Below are 20,263 nucleotides of genomic sequence, written 5' to 3' on the forward strand. Positions count from 1 at the left end.
TAGGTACTGTATAAGAATTATAATCACACCCACGCTTTTAAAATAATTTAAAATGACACTTAGGATATTTTTACAAATATTCTTTTTTTTGATTATCATATAAAGTAGTCATTTTTTAAATACATATATTTGTAATTAATTATTAGGCCATAATGCATAACTAATACGCATTTATACTATGTAATCCGTATAGTAGAAGATCTGTAGTATATGCATTATGCATAAATGTTTAGATTATATTCCTATTGCAAACCGAAATATTTGAAAATAATTATATTCAATAACAATATTCACAGCATAATGTAATAGCATTGTACGATATCTCTCATTATTTGAATGTTATTCGTAAATGTTAAACATTAGAATAAAACATTGTCATTAATATATTTAACAACATGTGGCAATAATCCTATAAAAATTATTACTATTTTTCTTGCTGTAAACACATAAATAAAAATAAATTATACAAAAGAAGATAAAACGTTATTTATTAATATTTAAACCGAACGATAAGACTTTAACATTTTATTTGTGCCAAAAATAATTCAACTCTATTAATATTTGATTGAAATAATAATCAAAATTCTTATGTATTTATTAAATTAATTAGGTAATTTAATTCAAGAAACCGTTTACAAGTTATGAGATTTTTATTGTATCTTCAGTATATTTTCTTGTATCGCTTATAAAACGTAGTCAAGCTTTTTAACAACAAATATGTATGACATTGAATTTAAAAAATCAACAAAATATTTTCAATACGTCATGCATTATAAGTACTATATATATATCGAGCTTTAAAGTAATTTCTAAAAAAAAATAAAATTAATCTTTCACCTTACCTTCTATATTATATCTTAGTAAGATAAAATCTTTGACTTAGTAATATTTTGCATGTCGATTTCGTTTGTACATTGTTTTTTTTCGCATGTTTGTTATAAACTCAGATTCCGCGTTACAGCGGATGGTGAGGAAGACGTTTACACACAGCCTGTTTGGCATGCTGAGTGGACCAGGCAAGTGTTTATGCAACGTGATGCTATTCTGTTAAAAAAAAAATTTAATACAGACGATCCAAAACGTCATAAATGTAAAACGTGTTATTTTTCGGTTACACGTTTTTTTTTCTTTTCTTTTTTTTACCATTTTTTTATTTATTTTTTATTTATATAGAATAGTCAAAGGATTTCCACCAGTGTCACCGTACATAGGTGTCAGTCCCACATTGTGTTATTTATTAAAAGAAAAAAAACCACTGTGTTGTCTACAGCTCGCCCAGGTAAATATTATTATTTTTATAATATGACACATTGACACATATTATATTTATCGTTTCGTCATTTAATGTATAAGTTTAGATTATTAATATAGATATTGCATTTAATATTATATTAGCCTGATTTTTATAAAGTTTTGTTGAAATTTAAATGTTAAAAATATTCGGCGTATTATTTCAAAACCTAAATGCAATTTTAGTTGCGGTCCTAAATGTTAGAAGTCATTGATAATTATAATACAATACCTTCCAATAATGTTACATCATTTATCCACCTTTATAATAATATTAAAGCTCTTAATTCTTCTAAATTATAATTAATAAATTACTAAAACCAAAATATATTACTATTAAATTATTTAATTAAAAATAAAGTAGGGTGTAAAAAAAAGTAAGTACCATGTATGGCATATACTTATATATGGTATAATACATTTTATAATTCACGTATTAATTAATTTATTAGTTCGGAATTTTTATATAGCATCATTAAAAGAAACATAAAAACTGTATACAATTATTAAATTATATATCATAAATGAATTTACTAATTATATAATATTGAGTGCACAATTATCGAATTAAAATTAATAAAATTGAGCACATTTTAATAATAACAGGTATGTGAGCATTGCGCTTACCGAAACGCCAATGACTACAATTGGCAAAATAAAACCATAATTTTAGCTGCCGATTATGCATCGAATGGAATTTACAATTTCATCATACCACTAAGGGCACACTTTCATCCGAAAACGTCCTTAAATCCGATCATCATACTATTAGAGCGACGTCCGGATATTGCGTTTCTAGACGCAATTTCATATTTTCCCCTTGTATATTGGATGCTGGGATCCATAGATTGGTAAGACTGTGCAACAATTATTAGCATAGAAAAAAAATAGTTATAACGTGTTTAAAATATTTATAAATATTTGAAAATATAATGTTCAGCAGGCAAATCAAACGTCAAATATCAGCGAAACTAAAAATATTATTGATTAAAATAATATTACACGGGTTGCGCAAACTTAATACATTCTTCCCAAAAAAAAAAAAAAATTGTACAAGTTTTGTTAAAAAGTACAAAATATGTATACCACAAATATATTATGTCTCTCCGACATCGTTGTGACACAAATGAAAAATATTTTTTTTCTCTTTATTTTCATTTAATTGTCCAGTGATCCTCGTGGCTGCGGTCCGTATACACATATATAAACAAAAAGAGTCGAGAGCCGCGCATTTAACATTCCTGATGTACAGTGTATTAATGTATATATGACCTCTTCACCACAAACTATATGGACTGTACATTTTTTATTATTTTTATTTAGTCTGTATATTTGCTTACTGTAAATTGTGTCATCAATCAGATAAACTAATGATAAACTAGTACTATATTATTATACTGTGCGGAGATAAGTATAATAATATTTAGGTAATAAATATATGCATTTATGAGAAACGCACATACGTCATATCGTATATTATACAGTATAGATACATTGTTTAGTTTCCAAAAAAATGATTTTAACAAAACTTATTATTATAATATATATTATGTTTGCCATGTCTGATACTGTCAGGATATTCAATACGTGAATAATCTGACAGCTTGATGAATTATTGATAAACAAACTTACTAGTACCTCCTATTTGTTATAATATATTAGGTGGCTGAATATATTATAAAAGTTTTAGAAAAAACGTAACGTAAAAATCTTAAAACGTGTATTAATTCTTTGGTTAGGCTTAAAATAAAATATTTGATTTGATAAAAATAAAACGTTTTATTCAAACATAATATATATATTGCATTGACGGATATTAATAAATTACTAGTAATAGATACGTTATGAGTATTATTAAATTTGAGTGTAAGATAAGAAAATCGAGTTTACTAGGAGGAACAAATTTAATCAAATACATTTTTATCACAAAATATAAATACGAACTATGCGTAGGTTGTATGATTTACTCGGACAAGAATAGTGTGTTATCATCATTTTATTTCAATTTGAAAACTTCTGTAATCGGATTTTGACCATCCTAAGGCAATTGTAAAAATCTAATATGGGTCAGGCGTGAACATTTGGTTATCGGTAAAACTTACAAAATACCTTAAAAAAAAAAATCAATTTTCCGTTTTACGTTCGCGTTCAATAGATTTATAAAGTATATTTTCTTAAAATGTTATCATAATTTCTTGTATAAATCGAAAACGACTGTCATTTCAATTTTATTATATCGACATTTAAATTTTTAGTTAACCATAATACCGTGATCGAAATAATATCATTGCAAATTGTCTCAAGTTATTACCTATCCGCGAAAATAAATAAACGAAAAACCCCAATAAAAAAAAAATTACAAAACAGGTACCTAATCTTTTAATTTTATTGTAAGTCGCAAAGAGCAGAACTTAATGAAATACCGCGCAGCTTTGCATAACTGTTTAATTTAGTGAAGCAACGCGTGTTATTTTATATTTAATTCAATAAAAATAGTAAAATTAATTTGAAAAGTGTTGGAAAAAAAATATATAATGTGATGGATTGTTAAACGCATTATAGGTACTTTTTTATAATTATTATCATACCACATGAGACATTTTCCAAAAATACAAGAATAAATGTTTCAGATTGATGAATACATGGAACAGTCTATAATTAAATTATATTTTACTTGTACTGTTTACATAAAATATATCGTGTTATTCTGCAGCATATTTATACGAATTACTTATAGTTGCAATAATATGATTTTCAGTTTGGATGATCTCTTGAGAGCTGGAATATTATTAGCAGAAAACGTAGTAGTAGTAAATAAAGAACTATCAAATTCAGCTGAAGAAGAAACATTAGCAGACTGTAATACCATTGTAGCAGTCCAAACAATGTTTAAGTAAGTATTTTCCTTTTGAAAAACATTAATATTTCAAAGTAATTTCTTAGGTATACTATAGAAACTTGTTCCAGTTATATCAAATTGTTTTTGATCGTTCAATAATATGTACATTAAACATATCCAATTTAGAAATTGACTATAAAAACTTTGTTTGTATTGAATGCATAAAGTTGCTGCTTGTATGATGCATAATACATACCTAAATATATTTAACATACATGTAATTGTACGATTTGAAAAAATATATAGGTTCTTTCCCAACATTCGTAGTATAACTGAATTATCTCAGTCGTCCAACATGAGATTCATGCAATTCAGAGCACAAGACACCTATGCGCTACACTTGTCCAAAATGGAAAAAGTAAGTATAAACAATCAAATACCAAAACAAATAACTTTGCCACGAGATGAAAATACGTACGTTCGCGTATAAACAAATAATAAAAAAAAAAGTCATGTGATGTAATAAACATGTGCATAGCCAACTTTCAAATTCTAAAAAATGAGTCCACTGCACCTCACGTGCAACGTGTGTTTGTATCATGACCTATGTATTAACAAATAGTCGTGTTATTTATTACATATTTTATAAAAATCGGTAATGATTATTTAAAGTTTTAATCATTATTAATGATTGAACATTGACAGCGTTCGTACAATAATAAAATTAACATAATATTATGTTAATTATGTTGGCAATATTACTCACCCGAATTATTAATATATGACTGATCATAATACAATATTATTTTAATAATATTTGTTATTTAACTACATGAACTAAGGACGTAAACATTTTTGGTTGTATAAATATTTTCACTCACGACCTTCTCAAAAGGGTAAACATATTTTATTTTATGTTTATGATTATTTTAATACAATAGACATATGATCGCTCGCTGATAGGAGAAGACGAGACATCCCCCCCCTCTGTAAAAATAATATTAACTTATAATTTAATAAATATTACCATGACATTATTCCCTAATGACTTAGACATCACAAAACGAAGAAATGATTCTTATTTACCGATACCGAATAATACATTTGACCATATTTTATTTTTTTATTTTCTATTTTTTCTTGTACTCATTAAAATGTATTTTAATTAACTATAACATACCAATACAAATATTAATTATATAAATAATAGCATATATTTTATATGCTGAAATAACATTAAATTTTTATTTAGCTTAAATTTGAATTTTTATTTAATTTCTCACCACCCCTTAAAATATTACTTACGAACTCCTATGAATAGGCATAATTACTCACCATTCACTCGTTTCGATTCACTTTAAAATCAGCAATAGGCGCAGAGTATTAAACTCATAGATTTAGCAGCAATGGCAAGAAATTGAGTTTTAAAATTATAATCTAAACGGAACTCGACCAATTATAGTCCTTAAATGACATGTTTTTTGAATTGAAAGTTGATTACATAAATAATTAATTAATAAACATTTCAAAAATATATTAAATATAGTAATGATCTTATCTTAAAAAATTAAAATACAAATACCCAAATTTAAAACGCTTATATTTATAAATACCTACTTATAACAAATCCCGCATAATTAGCAATATTTGTTTCCTATTTATAAAGAAAAACGATACCAATATATATAGATACAAAATATAACTGAATACGTTATTTTATTATTTCAAATGTAGAAACATTAGAAGCCCTGTAAGTTTTGCATAGGACTGATTATAATTTTGACTTATGTTTTTTTTTTCTAAAATAGCACGAAAAGGAAAGAGGCTCACACATATCATACATGTTTCGACTACCATTTGCGGCTGGTTCTGTATTCAGTGCTAGCATGTTAGATACATTGTTATACCAAGCATTTGTAAAAGACTATGTCATCACTTTTGTAAGACTACTGTTGGGCGTGGATCAGGCTCCAGGTTCTGGTTTCTTAACTTCAGTAAGTACCAATTACTAAAATAATATTCCTAATTTAATGTTTTTAAGTATTCACAAGCCTAAATAATTATTAATTACAAACAATTATTAAAAGAATAATATATAAAAATTGTGCGTATTAAATACAAAACATGGTTATATAGATCATGAATTAGGTTAACTACTATAGATGTTTTTCTTTCTGTTTAGAGTTATTTATAAAAATAAAAATAATATAAATTTAGACAAACTATGTATAGCGTGATTTGACATCAATTTTTTTAATATAGATGAAAATTACAAAAGATGATATGTGGATACGAACTTACGGTCGTCTTTACCAAAAACTTTGTTCTACTACTTGTGAGATACCTTTGGGCATTTACAGAACTCAAGATTTATCGAACATAGAATCACCACCGGTATGTGCATTTCACTCAATTAATACTAGTAGATTTTTCAATAATTTGTTTGATCTTTAAACTAATTTCTTCACTGAATGCCAACCAATGTACACGTTGAGACTATCAACTTTCTAATTACCAGTTTATTCTTCTGTAACTTACAGGATGCATGTGGTACAGACTGCGATAAAATATCTGAGGTATGCATCTATAACTAACATCTATCAAATCATTACGTTTATTTATTTCACTAATGCTTTATATTCTCACCTAGTCCTAAACTTTAGTCCTAAACTCATTTCGCTTGCTTATTATTTCCTTAAAATAGGGTTCGGATCACGAAGCTTACATGCCCATTCCGACTAACTGTCTGCCTAATTGCCACAGGAATCAAAATTCTGTAGTGAGTACCTGAATAAATAGTAATAAATTAGCAGTGTTTAAAAATTGTAACGATAAATCCATCATTAATATAACCTAAATACCCAACATCCAACATAATAATTCGTTACAATAAATCTGCTATGATAATAATATATCAACTATTTCTTGGAAATCGAATTGAATTAATCATAGATGGTCTGATGTACTAAAAATTTTGGTTTAGTCATAAATGTAACTTGACGTTTTATTTACATACATTATTAACAAATGCAAGTTTCAACTATAAAAAAACACTTAAAATTTCAATTAAAGAGGTACCTACATTAAAATAAACAATTGGAAAAAAGCTCAAACAGCTCAAACTTTATAGTCACTTCACGAATTTAAATATTATTTTCCTACTATAAACTCAAATTCTAAGAATATAATATATTGTTAATATGAAGAGATATGAGAAAAAATAATCCTGAGGTTTGACTTTTATAATATGCATGTTCACTTTTTAGTCAAAGTTCAAAAGCGTCGAAAATAAAGATGTTTATTTGTATTCTATACATTAAAAAAAAATAACCAAAACTGTTTGACCTGTTTAACACAAAACCATAAATTCCTAAATGCTAATTTTAAAATAAAACCTACAGATATATTTCATAATAAAATTGTATATTCTTATTTAGTATAATACTGGTAATATTGTAATATATATAGTGCTGTACTTCACATAACATTAAATATTATATTATGTTAATTTTGTAAGTCACTAATTTGAATGTCGAACAACAAAAAGTAATGCATGTCATGAACTTCTTTTAATGCATCTTATTAAGGATTCCTTTCCAGGATTATGCATTTAACCAAACATAATGACAAATTAAATACAATCGCACATAATTATATAATATTTTTTACATATTTTGTACTTCAAATCTTATCTCGAATGTGCTTTATGTATACATTTGTGCTAAAATGTTATACAGTTTAGTCTGATAATGAGTAGATTATATTACAACATTGTTCATTAACTATAGTAGAAACTAGATAGAGAATTAAATGTATACTGTAAGTATTTATCTAATAGTACACTGTCAATTATTTTTAAAAAACAACTATTTTGTATTTATTCATAAAAATTGTGTTAATATTGATAAATATACTATTTATTAATTGTTGACAATCAGTTGATAGCGTGAAAATAATTAGTAGTCAATATCAATTGACAGTGACAGATTCTAGAGTGCAATTTAAAACTAACCTTTTTTTTTTTACTAACAATTATAAAATTCAGTTATTAATAAATATGAATTTAAAATTAAATTTTATAAAAAGTGGAAAAAGCGCACAAAAATTTTACTAGATAAAAGTTACACGCGTCACACATAATTTCTGCCTTCAATTATAATTAAAATTAACTCAAAGATCTTCTTATTCTTTTCCTTTACCCTTAACTCAAAGGTGTGCCAATTAATTGTTAATGTAATTTAATTATCATAATTTATTTAATAATATTATTGTCATGCTGATAAATGATTATTTAATTATTTTGTTTTAAAAAGTAGCAAAGGAATGAAGATTTCTCAAAAAAATAACAGCCAAGAAGGAAAATATTAAATTTATTTTAATTTTTCAATAAATTATTACCAACCATCAATTGTAATACAGCATCAATATAATCATCCTATATTATTATTATTATATTATATTATATTGACCACCAGCTATATCCATGGTCCTAATTTTTAGATGTTTTTCAATACCTATCAGTAAATCGTGTATTATTAAAACAATAACAAATTAAGTATATATTTTAAATATCTATTAAAGTCATAAAAAAAAACAATATAAAAATTGATAAAGTCGCTTGGACAAATTAAGTAAACAATTTAAATATCTGTTAAAGTCATAAAAAAAACAATATCCAAATTGATTAAGTCGTTTAGATTAAAAACTTACATATTGGTATTTAATATTATAAAATGGTGCAAAAAAAATAAAATATGTATTGAAAATCCAAATAAAAGCCCTTCGTTAAACTTTTTAATCCCTTAAAGTTTTTATACTAAAAAGTTGGACAAGTTAGACGCGTGTCTCATTTCATTAATCGCGGTAAATGACAGCGTAATACACTTTTTTTTTAAATTTTAAATCGATAATAAATAATCACATTTGAAATAGGATTCTGAATAAATCTCAGTTTACCAAAGTGTTTGAATGATATTTTCTAAATTTAAAATATAGCAATGAAAGATCGATAGGTATGCATTTTCTAAGTATTATAATAAATATAATATAGTAAACTAAAAATCACGTGAAAAATGTTTTTAACGTCAAAGATAACTGATATTTACAAAATTGATTTTTATCAGAATAACTATAGTAAATAAATAATAAATTTAAAAGAATTAGAAATTAAAAATTATTAGTTTAATTAGTATGTATATTACATATTGCGCATTTCAACACAGATTTTGTCTATTCGTTGACAATTAATAATGAAAAATCTGTAATTTTTGATGTCTTGTACCTATTAAACAAATCATCATTAATATTAAATTCTCTATAAACTTGTGTAGAATTAAAATCATTAAGTTATATTATAAAAATTTATAGTTGCGATGTCGTATGAGGTATTTCATGAAAATAAACACAAGTTCCCAGAGAAATAATCTAAGATTCTGTTTTTCCTAGCAAATATTCGTGTTATTGGACTACATAATGGATATATATAAATATAAATATATATATATATATAGATTGCAATCACGCACAATTGTAATTTACTCAATGTCACAATGCAATTATTATCACAACTACGTCATTATTATATTTTTAATAATAAAATAATTTGATTGAACTATTTACACAGTTTTCAATTAACATGCACGACGACGCCCGCGATAACCATGACAACTTGATCGAGCGAGCGGAAATAGTGAACCTGGTTAGATCCCGAATGGACAGTTTGAATTTACCTGCCGTCGATCACGAAGAAGTCAGCGAGAAGCGTAGCAGTCTGTCATACGTCATTATCAACCCTAGTTGCGACCTCAAACTCGAAGAGGGTGACATTGTGTAAGACACGCTTTAAATTCAAATTCTAAATGCCACGATTTCCTCTCGTTTTTTTTTTAATAATAATTAAACATGAATATTATTTGTGTTTTGTCGTGTTCTATAACAAATGCCAATATTGATTTACACTCGCGCGGAGTACTATTCGTATAATATTATGTAAAACAATAATTAAACGACATCGTTCCGTTCTGACTGTCCTCCAATTCTTTCAGATATATTCTACGGCCAAGCCCGTTTTCGGCTCAAAAGACGTTCGAAAGGCACAACAGCCGTCGAAAGTCTAACATAAGTTTCAACTCGACAATCGGACAACTGGGCTTCGGTTCGAGGAGGGGATCGAGCATGGCGTTCCCGCCGTTCATGACCAGGCCGCCACCGTTAGTCACCACCAAAGCAAATAGCTTGTCGTTACCGGACAGCCCGACCGTGGGCAGCGCGCTCCGCGCTCGGTCCAACTCTCTGCGTGTAGTCGACGACATACTGTTGAGACGGTCGAATTCGCTTAGACAGGGACTTTCCATGTGTAACCGGAAGAGCAGCCTCGAAGAGTTAGGAGTATCACACTTCCCTATCGGGTCAATTGCTCACGAACGTAGACCCAGCATGCAAGTAAGCCTAAGTGCTCGATCAATGAGAAATATCGTCACTGCGCGAAGGCGGTCTGAGGTAACTTTGTAGTTATTTCAGCTAGCCTTGATAATGGTTATTATAATATTATGCACAACGGCTTGAAATTAGAACTACATAGAGATTGCACTTGTAACTCGGTTATGGGTAGATCACATCGGTTACATTTTGGATTTTATTTCTTTTTCTTTTTTGTTCGACGTTGTCGTGTACCCGTGCCAAATTATTATAATAGCGGTTTAATTTAATCGTTTATCTGCGTTTCGAACCGCGTGCGACTTTGATGCCGTCCGCTGTGTTAAATTTAAATTCTGTCTCTGGGACGTTCGTACCAAAACCTTCCCTCCCACACAACTACTTTGAGATGTCCATCAATTATTTTCCACAGTGGTTTTCATCAAATGCGTGTAAGGTCATTATGCGGAGGCACACAATCGACCCGGGACAAGGGACCTTTTGATTTCATCGCCACCGACGCATGCGTATATTGTAATCTATAGTCTACATATAGTTGATATTGTCATTCAGTATACGTTGTATAAGATATCATGTTATTAATTACACACTAGACGATAATAATAAGTAGACGACCAAATCATCATGTCTGATTCGAAGCGTACTGTTTTATAATTATTATTATATAGCGAATGAGTATTATTTCACAAAATAACAATACTAAGTAGAGTATATTATTATATTAATTATCGGCTGGTATTACCCATTTGATGTATACGGCATTCGTTTTCACGGTCAATTTTGTAAAATATTTATTATTTATATTTTATATTTGTAAATATTTAATTTATCATGGCATTACAATAATATGATAGTCATCCCTACATGTTTTGCCGAAAAAATCAAACTTTGTCTATTTTTACTACAATGATGATTAAGTGTAGGTAACTGTTGACTTAAAATGCATAATTAAAAACAAAAAAATAAAGCTTGACAAATTTTTAGTGTACCATTCTCGAAATCTCTCGACGAACGCAATTATTATTGCCCGTTGCTTTCAAACATAAATACCACCTCGGGCGAAAAAAAACTTAGTTTAGTTATGTACTTCAGACTCGTATATATTATTACAATTACATAAAAGAAAAATTGACTAAGAAAACGAGTGTCTTGCGTCAGAAAAAAAAAACAAAAAAAAAATAGCCCATACCACACGAAATAATAAAACTTTAATGAGTAGGTACCTAACCTTCGTCTCCACTAACTCCACCACCAACACCGCCACTCATAATCATTCTGTGATATATCATGATGCACAGCGCACGTTCAGGCCACAACCCTTCACTCTGCAATCAACCAACTCCAACCACCACCCGTACCGTCAAAACTACCGCCCCTACCACCCACCCATCCGCCAACCAACCCACCACGCACCCGCCACGCATCCACCGACCCCGATCCGGCCGCGACAAATGTCTCCGGCACGACGACGCTCATGCCGGTCACCGTTGTCTGTTCGCAGCTGCACCCGAGCGAGATGAGTGGCAGTGCCATAAAGATCGCGCTGAACGGCAGCATCGGGCTGGAGGTGACTCCGCCTGAAGAGGTGTCCTCGCCCGGCATGTCCAGCAACACGAGCATGGTGACGGTACCGTCGCTGCACCATCCGCCGTTGCCGTCGCCGGTCATGTCGCCGCACTCGTCGCACGAACACTTGCAGGGCACGATTGTATGATACAACTTGATGTGGGGCAAACGGAAGAGCAACAACGCTCGCAACAAGTGGCTGTGAACGCGCACGTCACTCACGTTCTTCCCGATTGCTTCCACATCCGTCCACCGATATTATATTACATTATTTTTTTTTTCTATAATTGTTTATAATAATATATGATACGTAATAATAAAACATGTCATCTCGCACGCGCGCGCGACAACGACGTCGGTCACCACGACGGTTGTTATCGTTTAAAATAATATTTTATGATACACACATACACACACACACACACACACACACACACACACACACACACATATACACTAACACATACACAATACACGCACTTTATTGCGATGCGTCGGTATTGAAAATGCCACGAGCAGCTAAACTGAATCAACTCCACGACTTTTTCCGCGATAAATAAAACTCGAATTTCAGGACATTGAGAGATAGAATTGAATTTTTTTACCGATTTCAAAATTGAAAATACGTAAATAAAGACAATAATATTGTGCGAATGTTTCAACGGAATTTTTCGACTTTTCGAGAAGAAAAATGTTTACGTAATCGCTACGAAATGTGTTATGTACTCGTAATATCCAAAAATCCGTGTCGAATAAAACCCCGGCTTAACATTTCACGGGTAACTCTACTACAGTCTACATCTGCACACACAGACACGTTCACAGAGCGTACGCAGTTGAATATTGCAATATTTTACTATTATGTGTATGTATAATATTGTATAAATGTAGAAAATGAAAAATCAACATATCTGTGACAAAATAATATCATCACATCCTTACGCGTTCTACGCCGTCTTTGCATTCGCCGTTATTCCATATTCACATGTATAGATATATATATATATATATTTGTTTGTATGTAAAGTTTGCGAACGTGGTCGATATTTTTCTTTTCTGCTAAGTATATGCGGCACCGGCACGGGGGAAATCAAAACGATTATGTGCCAAAGTAAATATTATGCACATAACTTCTATGTAAAATATTATGTGTGTGTGTAATAATGATATTATATAGGTGTGTGAAATCCGCGAGGAGAATAAATGTCATTTGGTTAGGATAGGGAACTTATGGACCTCATAGGGTAACGTATACAACGGTAGATAGGTAGGTACATACGACGCGTCGGTTGGTGGCAAAACGGGTTTCATGCGATATTGTTATCGAGCGAAATTGTCCATGACCACAGGGGTAACTGCACCATGCGATATGTACATTTTTGTTTTAATAAATGGTTTTAAGATACACTCTTACTTTTTTTTTAAGTCCATCACTTTATTCTGAATAAAACCAAACCTTTCCCGGCCACTTTTTCCACCATTACAATATAAAAATACATACCTACCATTAAAACACATATCAATCAAATATTTCGATATTTGATGTATTTCAAACAATTAGTTGTCGACAACATGACTTATCTATCATGTACAATTTATTTAATTTTGTTTTATTTTTTATAAATTGTATTATTCACTGAACAACAACCATATCATTACTGATATCATGTACACCGTGTTTCATATTTTGCATCAAAATATTCTCCGTGTTGGTAAACATCTTATTGTAACTACAAGTAATTATAATTCAATTTACATTACAACGATGTAGACAATTCATAAGAATAAACATGTGTTATTGATTCCGATTTTCCAATTTCTATTACAGTTTACAAAAATTGATCAACATCTATTTATTTATATATATATATATAAATATTTATAATTTATACATTATTTATTTATTTGTTTTACTGTATCGTGTTTAAATAACTTAAATATAAAATTATTACATTAAAAAAAGTTCTAGATAACATATCTATTGAAAACAGGGAAAAGTATATTTTCCATAGACTTTTTTCTGTTTCTACTTTAAATACAATAATAGAAACACGGGCGTTGAAAATACACCGAAATAACATTAAAATACAATGTTCTATATTACTATTATTATTTATGTGTATCAAAATCCATAGACAATATTTATACATTTGATAAATTAAATTGCTACCTATCTGTGTTTTGAGTTCGTACACTACTGTTATAAATTCAATGGTGGAATTAGAATTTTAAACATTGTTTTAGACGATGAAACGATAATAATATTAACTATTGTACATTTATTTTGCGTATTATTTAAAAACAGTATAAAATCAATCTTTTGATCAAACGAGAGGCTTAATTATTGTTAATATAGAGTGTATATTAAAGACAGATGCAAATTAAAATAATATAGGTGGGTACGCGATTTTCGTTATCCTAAAACTAAAAAAATCAAAAAAATCTTGTTGTCGCTCTATATTATGTTACTTGTTATATTCTAAGATATTATTATATAAATATTTTCTTACTTGCACGCTTTATTGTATTATTATAGTTATGTTTGTAGACCGTGACCCAATTTTACGTTCTTGTTGATGCCCATAAAAATGTATACCTAATGTTGTAAATCGCACGATTTTGTGTCGTTGATGAACTCGCGAACCTGGGACCATTTGATTTATCAATACGCGATTGATTTGAATGTTATAGTATGGTAGTTTTAAATGAAAGAAAACGTTAAAAATATACCAATATGTATATCTCGATATATTGTTCGGTTAACTCAAAGTAAAAAATTAACTAAAAATGTAGACATTTTGTATAGGACATCGCCGTGGTGATAAAATTTGTCTAGACTTTAGTTCCTATATATTCATGATTCTATTTATATAAAAGTGTATGAAAATCATACAAAGTAGACTTGAACGATAATTGTATGTACATGTATATTTATATTTTAAATCGTAGACTATTTGTCGTATTATTAAATGTATTAATGTGATAGCATTATTTTCTTATACTACGAGTACAATATCACACGCTGACATTTTGGTACATGCGATATTGTTCAACTGTGGGAACAATGATAAATAATAGAGACTAATTATCTTACTCTCGAACCCTTGTATCTTTTGTATTGACATAACTAAAAGCCTTATTAGCATAAAGTTATCTTTATTGAATAATTATTATATGAAATAAAAATTTTAAAATGAATTCAAACAATATTGTTGTACGTGTTTTTAATCCCAAAGCCAAATATCGATATGAATATAATATTTTCGAGAATATTAATTTAGTAGCGACTCTGATTATGAAGTATCAGATTCCAATACTTGTTCTTTAAATTGCGATCTAACATTTCCGTGCGGGTCATAATTACATACTACGTATAATTTACCGGATTTAGGACTTTTGGACGCACCGACACCAAGCTCTTCACTGTCTTTCCAAATTAATTGAGTAAAGTGAACTGAAAAAAAAGAACGAAATTAATTCCACTCATCAGTTATTAGTAATTAAAAGTAAGTAATAGAAAAACGTTTATATTTTTATATGTTAATTTTATACTTTTGAATCTCGTTAAAAAATACTTATGTTATACAATATTTAAATGTATCAATCAATTTGTTGTTAACAATGTTTATTTATATATTTGTACATTATAAATGTACTGGACTTCAACAAAATAACTTAAATAACTTAATTTAACATGTACAAAATATATTAATGAAAACCATAGACCAGGGATCTTCAACCTTTTTATGCAGCGGGCCACGTATTATTTTTTAATAATCTTGAGGGCCCAATTCGTAGTAAAAACATGTATTTTATAATACAAAAATTAAGTTTTATTATTACAATTTTTATGATTACATTTTAAATTACAAATTATTATTATTATTATTAAAACATTTATAGATCAACCATTTTTTTAATTACAAATTTTTTGTTTGATTTTTAGTGTGATAACTAACATTCTTTTGAAACTTTTATACATAAACGAGTATTATGCTCGTTCCACAATCGATTACGAACTAACAGGCAACATTTATCTCTCGGTAGGTAATTTAATTTATCTTATCGCATATTTTCGATAGCGATGACTTGCCGTTATAATTTTATCAAAATAAAAAATATACATGCTAAATTTAAAATGTGATCGAGGAACGCATATTATGACAAGCCAGGTCGCGGGTTGAAGACCCCTGCCATAGACATTAATACTTTATAGTGTTTCTCAACCTTTGTATTATGGTGACACACTATTAAACATTTTCATACTTTGTGACACACAATAAAAAAAAAAATAAGAAAATACCTATTAATTTTTGTAAATAAAGTGTCAACAGGGTTCATATATATTTTAATACAATTACTTCCCGTGACACGTTTGGACTTACCAGGTGACACACCAGTGTGTCGCGACACACCGATTGATCAAATACTGGAGTTTATGCTAAAAATGTCTATGATAAAAATATACATCGCAATGATAAGTATACCAAACAGATGGTCAGTTAAGTGTATGGTTAAAACAAAAATAATTCTAATTATATTTAAATTACTAATATTAAAAATAAATTTAAATTATAGAATAACCAGTTATTTAAACGTTTAATAAATACATTTCTAAAGGATTCAAATATTAGGTTTTATGAAAAAGTATTTAAACTAGGCAATAGTTAAAAATGATTTTAAAATTACATGCTTTTGTGGAAGCAGCCATGTCATCGTTTGTTCCTTGAAAATTAAAATATTTTATTTCACTATACCAGCTGTCTACTGCTTTAATGCCCAATTGTGTCACTTCTTCTGTTGACCATATAGTATAAATATTTTCACCGTAAGCATTTTTTGGACGATGAGACGCTTTGTCAGTTTTAGCAAGTTCGTCAGCCCAATTTTGACTAATTTCATTCAACTGAAAACAAAATTTAATTATTTATCAGATATTTTAAGAAGCTATTAAAAATTTATTAAGTAACTTTTAGTTACTTATATTTTACAATAGAATCGTATTGTCAATGAAAGTTTTTCAATGATTAAGCGTTTCAAAGCAATCATAAAATAATTTTAAATGATGAAGTTAAAAAAAAAAATATTATGTTAATATGTTATAGGTTATATGTACTTATTATCATTAATTATACATAGACACATATTTAATATGTAAAATTAATAATGTTAGACATAAATAATTATATAAAACTACGTTCGTAAAAAACTAATTTTCATTTTCAATTCGTTTAATATAAAAATATTTTCTATTTATAATAAAATTTGTTTATTATGTTATGAATATGTGTTACCAAGTTATATTATGTTAGGTATCATTTCGAAACTACTCAACAAACCAATAGTGATACGGATTACTTTAAATAAATACATAAATGTTATCTTTTGCAAACAAATTTTTTAATATCAAATTTAAAACACCTTAAAAACATAGTAATCGTAAAACACCATTCCCACTACAAACAAAAAATATAAAAACACATTTTTGTTATTCACCACAATACTATTAAAATTGTAAAAAATAAAAATATACTTCAAATTTTATTTATGTAGATAAATAATAATTTAATTGTTAAAATTTAATGATTCATTAAAAACATCATTACAGACCTTTGAATTAATTTTTAAAGGAGGCACATTGTGTTTTTTTCTGTAGAAGTTATGCCTATCCAAGGCATCTGCAATAACATTTTTTGTCTCACTGTCGTCTTTCTGTAAGTAGAATTTTAAAAAATTTACAAATTTAGTTAAATATTTTAAGTTATAACTTATAATATTTCTGAAAAAATTCAAAATACGATAACTTATATTTACCGCCATATTAAAATATGTAATTAATATCTTAAATGTCTATAGACTTATTTATAATTGTCAACAAAATAATAAGATTAGTAAGTTAGTATAAAATATTCAAGCCAACAAAAAATGTTGATAATTGCAAACTCTTAGAAAACTTTTAAATATTATTTGACTGTAGGTAATATCAAATGACTAAACTATATTAACCTGTGTGCTTTTATTTTATTTTATTCTGCCTTATTTTATCTAACTACTTAATGATAGGTTCACTAATATACCTTACACATTTATCATATTTTAAATGATTTGCACTATAAACTTTTTTTATTATAGTCAAAAATAATATTTGCTAACGGCTACAAATTAAATTTATGGAGTGTGTATAGCGTTAAAGAAAGGAAGTAGCATATTAAGATATATAAAATTAGATAACCTCTCAATATATTAACTATATTATGACTCATCTTCTGCAAATTATACATGAATATGTTTCATTGTTTAAGAACAAATAAATTATATTATTGTCAAAACAAACAGTTGCACCGGATAAGATCAATAAAAATGGGAAATTTTCTTTAGTAAATCATTAAGTTATATAGTTGTACATACGTTTAGCACGCTATATTTTTGTGGAAAAAAATGTACATTTAGGACTACGGTTTTATGTATACGGCACACATTTAATACTACAATAAATTCACACCTGTTTTACCAAAATTTCGAAAAACTTCTGGTAAATAAAACATTATTTACAATTTGTATATAATTGTATGGATATCTATCTTAATATAGTAAATAATAATAACAAGCTATCAATGTTAAATTGTACATATTATTATAACTAAGGTTGTTTGTACTACTGAATTGCAAGAAAAACTCGATTTAAAAACTATTTTTACTAAAATATTTAATAACATCAACTATCAACAACTTTATAATATATTATGTTAATAAATATTTAAAAGTATTTATTCAGTTAAGGTGGGTATACTAAGTTAAGTATTAAGGTATACTTTCTGATCAGCTTGTTAAAGTGAGCTATTCAATTATTTTAATAAACAATGTCAAATACTAACTTTTAAGTTAGTTTCTATTTTATTACAACTCTTAACTTTCTTTATTCTATATATAGTAACTCGATAAATCAAAAATATTAATTACCTTACTCAACGTTGCGTTTTTCTAACCTATTGACCAAAGTTCACCATATCAATGAGCCTAAAATTGACCGATAGATATTAGATAATAATAATGACATAAATTACTGTAATTTATTGTATGAACCTTTTAAAAATGATTTTTTATTGATCTTTATACTGTTATGGTTATGCTTATTGATATTATTGTTTTTTTTTACGAGGTAAATAAAAACAAATTTGAATGCCTCTGAATAAGCATAATATTTTATACTTGTTTGAAAAAAGTTCAGTAGTCACTTACTCAAATCTCCACCACTACGACTATCATGGGTACCAAGAAGCAAGGTCTAGGTCCAACATCCGGTACCGCCGAGGCCAGATATCTGATCATTGTCGATCATGCCGGCGATCAAAGTTTACGAGTGTCGACGGTTGAACCGTGTTGTATTCTAACGGTCGTACTGTACCACGGACTTACGTCCACCAACATGTCCACCTAAAAAAAAATGTATAGGTAGTTAATAGTACACTGTGTAGCATAACTACCTATTCAAGCTGTAAGTAGAAACAAAATATATTGCTATGTATAATTTACATGAACCAAAATAATTTTTTAAACACGTTAGTACAGCAGAAAATGATATACTAAAAAGATCATCAATTATAAGATAACGAACGAGATACAAAAATGATGTATATATTACATGTGAGCGATACATTCAAGGAGGTTATGTAACAATTATTTTAGCAACCTTAACTCTACACCTATAATATACCCTTTTGAACTATTATAATAATAATATATAAATGAAAAATAAACGAAAATGCTCTGCCAACTATTTTTAAATAATACTAAACGAGTTAGATATATTAAAATAATGTAGCACCAGATATGCAATATTCAAACAAAAATAATTGCTTTAGTATTACAATAACGACTGGTTATAATTGTTCATCAGTGAATAGTGTTCAAGATTTCGCAACTTCATATGCTTAATATAATTTACAAAACACGTACTGACTGATGTACAAATCGTCAATTATTTTTCTAAACATTTTCAAATTGTACTTACTTTATTTAGAACAATATTAATCTGCACTCCATTTACAATATATAACTCATTTCATTACAGTAGTTTTATCAAAGCAGTTATTGTCTTCGTAATAAGTAAAAAATAACCATTAGTATACAACG

At 28.1% G+C, this 20,263-nt stretch overlaps 2 protein-coding genes across 2 annotated transcripts in view; one reads left to right on the forward strand and one right to left on the reverse strand.

Moving 5' to 3' along the window:
• LOC113559200 (potassium channel subfamily T member 2) overlaps positions 1-14,577 on the forward strand; it is a 155,949-nt gene extending 141,372 nt beyond the window's left edge. The window contains exons 17-27 of the mRNA XM_026964826.1: positions 1,174-1,279; positions 1,897-2,141; positions 4,049-4,183; positions 4,436-4,547; positions 5,938-6,123; positions 6,392-6,523; positions 6,670-6,705; positions 6,834-6,908; positions 9,753-9,958; positions 10,174-10,627; positions 12,066-14,577. Coding sequence (XP_026820627.1) covers positions 1,174-1,279; positions 1,897-2,141; positions 4,049-4,183; positions 4,436-4,547; positions 5,938-6,123; positions 6,392-6,523; positions 6,670-6,705; positions 6,834-6,908; positions 9,753-9,958; positions 10,174-10,627; positions 12,066-12,278 — 1,900 coding nt within the window. The 3' untranslated portion in view covers positions 12,279-14,577. The remainder of the gene's footprint in view (positions 1-1,173; positions 1,280-1,896; positions 2,142-4,048; positions 4,184-4,435; positions 4,548-5,937; positions 6,124-6,391; positions 6,524-6,669; positions 6,706-6,833; positions 6,909-9,752; positions 9,959-10,173; positions 10,628-12,065) is intronic.
• A 466-nt stretch (positions 14,578-15,043) lies between these two features.
• On the reverse strand, positions 15,044-18,017 carry LOC113559201 (Golgi-associated plant pathogenesis-related protein 1-like). Its single transcript, XM_026964827.1, has 4 exons — positions 17,945-18,017; positions 17,741-17,842; positions 16,820-17,036; positions 15,044-15,584 (listed from the first exon to the last, which is right to left on the reverse strand). The coding sequence occupies exons 1-4, from the start codon at positions 17,948-17,950 to the stop codon at positions 15,424-15,426; spliced, it is 486 nt and encodes a 161-aa protein (XP_026820628.1). The 5' UTR covers positions 17,951-18,017; the 3' UTR covers positions 15,044-15,423.
• Positions 18,018-20,263: the final 2,246 nt, after the last annotated feature.

The sequence above is a fragment of the Rhopalosiphum maidis genome, chromosome 1, assembly GCF_003676215.2.
Source record: "Rhopalosiphum maidis isolate BTI-1 chromosome 1, ASM367621v3, whole genome shotgun sequence".
In the NCBI taxonomy this organism is placed as follows: Eukaryota; Metazoa; Arthropoda; class Insecta; order Hemiptera; family Aphididae; genus Rhopalosiphum; species Rhopalosiphum maidis.

Bases quoted from the DNA above. Each gene is read 5' to 3' on its own strand.
- LOC113559201 (XM_026964827.1), bottom strand. The intron at 17,037-17,740 runs GTCTGTAATGAT...TTTTGTTTTCAG, and splicing joins CTTTAAAAATTAATTCAAAG to TTGAATGAAATTAGTCAAAA. The intron at 15,585-16,819 runs GTAATTTTAAAA...CTTTTTTTTCAG, and splicing joins GGCTGCTTCCACAAAAGCAT to TTCACTTTACTCAATTAATT.